General features: G+C 39.4%; 1 protein-coding gene across 1 annotated transcript; it reads right to left on the minus strand.

The window, feature by feature from the left end:
* Positions 1–3275: 3275 nt before the first annotated feature.
* LOC115978621 (G-type lectin S-receptor-like serine/threonine-protein kinase SD3-1) lies at positions 3276–5945 on the minus strand. The gene has a single exon (XM_031100454.1). It carries the CDS (start codon positions 5936–5938, stop codon positions 3668–3670), a length of 2271 nt encoding a protein of 756 aa, XP_030956314.1. The 5' UTR covers positions 5939–5945; the 3' UTR covers positions 3276–3667.
* Positions 5946–6000: the final 55 nt, after the last annotated feature.

Below are 6000 nucleotides of genomic sequence, written 5' to 3' on the forward strand. Positions count from 1 at the left end.
GGAGATGGAGGCTGGTTGAAAACCTTGTAGACATCGTCTAAGTCCAAGATGTCTACTATCTTTTTTTCCTCTTCTTCTTCTCCCTCACCTTCTTCTTTGTTAGTAGATTGAGAGGAAGTGGATTCACCAGTTGTGTGTTGGGATGGAAAAGCTAATTTGGGAATGCCTTCCGGGATCGTTTGAGTGACAAAGTCGCCTTTTGGGAGAGGTTGAGTGGAGAAGGTGCCTTTTGGAATGGGAGCACCCTCGGGTAGGAGAAAGCCGGGGACAGCTACGCTTATGCAATGAAGATGGGGGTCTTTGGCTCTAATCACGCACTTCGATGCCTGAAAGCCAGATGAGATCGGCTTGTACCCTAAGATTAGTTGAATCGCTCGCGGTTGGCCGTTGTCATGTACAAAGACCTCGACTCGGAGTATTTTATCTAAACTCTCCTTATTAACCAGGCTGAAGTTCGGCTTAGCAGTGTGTTTGTCTTCAAATTCATCAGGAAAATAGAATTTTATCAGATGTGAAAATACAACAAACCAAAAGAAAAGAAAGGACTTATAAATAAGCACCCTAGACCTAGTACCCCACTTGGTTGCCCCTCTCTCGTCGGGCAAGGGAGACCATCACTCCACTCCCCTGACACAATTAAGAAATCTTTGTTCAGCCCTTTGTTGGATTTAGGAAGGCATTGGATAAGCCTAACCTCAGGATACCTTGATTTCAAGTACTACCCCTGCCCCTTTAGATGGTAAAGGTTATAGACCCAATTGACATCATGGTGGGTTAGACCTAAACCCATCTTTTTGTTAAAGGCATCTACGGAACCTAAGATCCTAAACATATCAGGGGCACACTGAGTGGGAGCCAACCTATGAGCTCTAAGGTAGTCTCTAAGGTTGGCTCTAGTGCCTCCACCCATAGGGATTTTCATCCCTCCCTCTATGGAGGCAATTAATGAGATTAATACTTACCCAACTTGCCTATCCTCGTGCCATTGACCCTTTTTACAGTACCTAATGCCTACTCTTGGGGGATCCTATAACGAGCCCTAAAGTTTTCTATCCCCTCCTTAGAGTCTACTAGACTCTTAAATCTACTCATTTCTAGAAGGGTTTGGAGAGAACTTGAAAGGCTGGAAGGAGAAAAGAGGGCCAAGAAGAGGAAATGTACGAAAAATAGAAAAATATATGGAAAAATGGAGTGTAGAGATTTGTGAAGACTTACAGAAATAAGAAGGGTCTCCTCGGACAGGCTTTTGGTATTTATAGGATCACAAGTGAAATGAGAAGGTTGGCAGATTCAGTGTATGTGTATTAAAGCTAAGTGAATGCTAAAAGTAAAAAGAAGGTTTGATTTGAGTAGTATTTATACCAAGGAGAGAGCAAAGAGCAGGAAAATTCCCACTCGATTCCCAGCAAAGCCCTCAACTGTTGGATGACGTGGGGGACAGAGAGCCGTAAGAATTTAATGAGGACGTGTCTCAAATGCCGTAGTGCCAGGGGCATGTCTTGGGCAGTTAAAAAGTATCTTCATAAGCAAAGGAAGGACGAAATGGGCACAGAGCTAATATAGAGACATCAAAATCCTTGTTTCTTACTGAGGAGCCAAAAAGAAGAATCTTGAGGGGCTATTGTTGGGCTCTTGGGCTCAAGAGTTCATTATCTACCTGTATATTGAGCCTGTGACCCAAGCCGAGGACAAGGATATGCCCAAGGAGGAGAAGTCTTTGTTAAAAGAGACTGTATTAATGAATAAAAAGGTTGGTTTTGGTCATAATAGCTCAAGAGAGTGTGTCGAGGATGAATACGTCCTCGACTAGACAAAGCCGAGGTCCTAAGAGATGGTTTATCAATGAAAGTGACGATCCTGGAAATTCAGTTGGAGCAGACAAGCATTGCAGAGACATCAGATAGGGAGGAGTCCTAAAATATCTTATGAGAAAGCTGTTGTCTTCGCATTAAATGCATTGCAGCTAACTCTCTGGTCGCATTAATGTAGAGGTGATATCTGAACAGTGGATTTCAGCCTTACAACTACTACATAAGGACTTATGGGGAGTGCTGATGGGACAAATATCCATACTGATCGTCTAGCATGCACGTGAAAGGTGAAGATGAAAAGGAAAGATAATATAAAAGAAGAAGGAGTGAGTAAGAAGGGGGGATTAGGAAAATCAAGAAAGAAACACTGTAACAATCTAGAACCAAACTTGTAACATTACCTAAGAACATTATATAAGAACCAATGTCCTCAAACTTCTCTGAGGACGTTTTTTCTTCAGTTTACACTTGTGTATTTTCATTCTTTTGTCATCAAACCTACCTAACTTGTTGTTTGGTTAACCAAAACCCAGTTTTCTAACTCATTATCTATAAATTCATTGTTTTGGACTTTTTGGACCTAAGTCCATTCATACCTTGGGTTAGGATATCAAATCAGGTCCTTACAGAGTTTTTAATAAAAGCAAATTTTCTAATTTTTAACCAAAGAAAAAAGTATTGCAAGAATAATTTTTCTCCTTTTTATGTTTTCCTCTCTTATACGGTTATTGAATCTAGTGTTCAATTTCTTACTTTAGTTTAATCTGTCTTCATTGATATATTGGTTCACCCAAAAGTTTTTATTAAAAGCAACTTTCTCTTGGAGATTTTTTATTTATTTATTATTATTATTTTGCAATAAGCCATGTGTTGTTATCGACTTTTTATGTTTAATTTTATGACAATACTAAATTTAGACTCAAAATGTCAAGTGAAAAACTAAACAGAGGAATTTTTAATGTTAGGAATAATAGTACTCGTAGAATATGAGAGGTTTTTTAAAAATACCGTAAAATGATAGGCATGTATTAGGTTGTATGTGTGACTCATTCATAGCATGGACGGGGAGTTTTTTTTTTGGCACATATCTATAGCAAATTGGGTAACTTGTGATAATAGCATCATTTATGGTGTGCCATGTTTGTTCTTTGAACCGCAACTCCCCCTCCTACACATCTACCTGTGAATATTAATTAAAGTTTATAAAAACAATAACTTATCTTAAATTATTATTATTATTATTATTATTATTGTGTGTGTGTAAATTTGTGTATACATATATTTTTTCTTTGATAAATTTGATATAATTTTTAAACTTATGATATCCACTTAATAATAATTACTCTTTATCATCATATCAAAACATCAATTGGTTTGCTGTATGCATATGTTTTGAATTTTCCTTTTATGATATATCAATATTATAATTCACCACCTCAAATCAAAATTCCTAATTTCGTCCCACTGCATAGATAACTCAAACCACATCACAAACTGACATAAAACTTACAGATACCCTTAAAAACAAATCTCTACGTTGACTACGTAATCCGAAATGCAAGAAAAATCAAAATTATAAAGAAAAAAAAATTGCAATGTGTGCTCAAAGTGCAGGCAAATCTCATTCCGCATTCCTTTCCCTCAATATCTCAGAGCCTCACATCAGTTTTGGGGGAAAAAAAAAAGAAAAAAATTTGGCATATGCTATCTCAAACAGTTACAATTCAAACAGTCATCACCCTGCTCCTGCATTGTTAGTCCTACTATACATGGAAAATGTGAAGGGGGGGGGTGGGGTGGGAGGGGAGAGACAGAATAAAAAATCCACAAGATCAGTTGACTCTTGATTCCAAGCATTACACCAATAACTCTTCTATTTCTAGTGGCCCCTGGCAAGAAAAAGGAGGAGGTGGGGGATCAACTGTCAATGTGCCTTCTAACACCTTCACCACCTCTCCCATTGAAGGTCTCATACGTTTGTTGCTTTGAAGACACCAAAATGCAATTCTCAATGCACGCTCCAGCTCCTGCAAATTTATCCCACCATCAATAGCTTTATCCACTACATTCTCTGCCCTCCCCTCCATCCATTCCTTATAAGCCCACTCACAAAGGTCCCTGACATCTCGACACCCACTAATCAATCTCAACACCATGTTGCCAAACTCCATCACATCTCTTTCTGCAGAAAATCCACAGCCTGATGCCTCTGCATTTACTCTCCAAAGCCCAAATTCAGTGACCTTGACCTCCAAATTTTCATCCAAAAGAACATTCTCACATTTCAAATTCCCATGGCTAACAAACTCCCTACACCCTGTGTGCAAATAACAAACAGCCCTTGCCACACTTAAGCATATGTCAGCTCTCTTTCTCCAGGCCAGCATCTTACTCAATTTAGAATCTTCAACATATTTCTCCACAGAACCATTCTTTGCATATTCATAAACCAAAAACCTGTGACTTACTTCACAACAATAGCCCTCCAACTTCACAAGGTTTTTGTGATGAAAGCTTCCTAATTTTGAAACTACAGTACGGAATTTTCTTCCTTCTATGTTTGCTTTCAGGCATTTGATTGCAACTGGTCGGTTGTTTGATAGCACACCTTTGAACATCTCTGGCCCCATTTGGTGCTTGAAATTCTCAGTGAGGTCCTTGATTTCAGAGAAGGATAACACAATTAAACCACTTGAGTTATGTGTGTAAGCTAAAGCTGCTTTCTTCCTACTAGAGGTTCTTCGGTAGATGCAGAAAACAACTCCCAACTGAATTAAAATAAAAACAACTAATGTGCCTGAGGCGACTCCAATTAGGCAAGGAATGCAAAATTCATAAGACTGAATGGGTGAAGATTGTGCAGGGGAGGTTACCATGAGATTGGGATTAACAGCCAAAGGATCCGAACATGTCTTGACGAAAGATACAGAACTTAAGGAGGGGTCTGAATAACCGGTGATGTATTGAGTTTTCTCCAGCCAGCATTGTGCAGTTCCATTATTTGCAAATGTTGCAACTGTACAAGATGTATCATTCAGGCACAAGCTTTCACATTGATGTAAACTGGATTGGATAACTGAATAACCTTTTGGATATAGCCCATATAGATTGGTGTGATCATGCCTAACCATGTTGGAAATTGATTTGCAATCTTCCCGATACGGAACCACACATTTTGAGGACTCTGTTGTAACCTTAAAAGGACATATACAGGCAGAGGACCCTGCTGCAGTTAAGACGCAGATGCCACCTTCTCCACAGGTTGCAAAGACATTGCACTGATTCTCAACAGCTTGCCAGACGGACTTCCAAGCCTGTGATGCTTCTACCCATGAGAATAACCGAAGATTACCATCAACATCCAACCTAAGAAACCGGTATTGTACAACGTCACCGTGATCTTCTCCAAACGCTGACCAAACAGGTTTCAATCTTTGGTCACGGACTTGCAGTGCTCCACTTGAGGTAAGGGAAGCAGTGATATTTGAACTTATGGGGCTTCCACTTGTCCAATAGGTAACATGACTTTCCCACCTTAGTTGTAACTGACCTGAAGCATTTACATAGAGACTGAAGTAACTAGACATAGAATTACGGCTTGCAGCTCGAAGTATTTGAGGAACAGATAAGGTCTGTCCTGGAAGAAGCGTGTCAGACGGAGTATTAAAACTTTGCCAAACAACATCTTTCTTTCTGTTCAGTAGGATAAGATTTCCATCATCACGAAGATCAGCTGAGACAACAGATAACTTGCTTGTCTGGCTAGTCCATACATTTTGACCCTTAAAGGAATCAAACAAAACCAGTTCTCCATACTGATTAAGCTGAAAATAAGACTTATTAGCGACCGTGACATCAGCTCCTACAACCCACACCACCTCCCTTTTGCTAACTGGAATAGAATCTGAATTGAAACGGATTCCTACACTATACTGGTTAGGCTGATCTGAAGTGTTAAAGAATCCAAGTGCAAAATCACCATTGGATGAGACCCAAAAGTTGTTGTCAACTACAGAAACTTTTGAGCCCAAGGGAATTTGCCCAACCACCAGGGAATGTAGCAAAAACCCAATAGAGATACATAGCAGGAAAGGCCATTCAAGTATATACATATCCTGTTTAAGCATATCTGAATATGCTTAGAGAAGCACAAAAGAAACGAAAACAATCAGTTCAACTGCTCTTTATA

This window comes from Quercus lobata, chromosome 3, assembly GCF_001633185.2.
Source record: "Quercus lobata isolate SW786 chromosome 3, ValleyOak3.0 Primary Assembly, whole genome shotgun sequence".
NCBI classification, from domain to species: domain Eukaryota; kingdom Viridiplantae; phylum Streptophyta; class Magnoliopsida; order Fagales; family Fagaceae; genus Quercus; species Quercus lobata.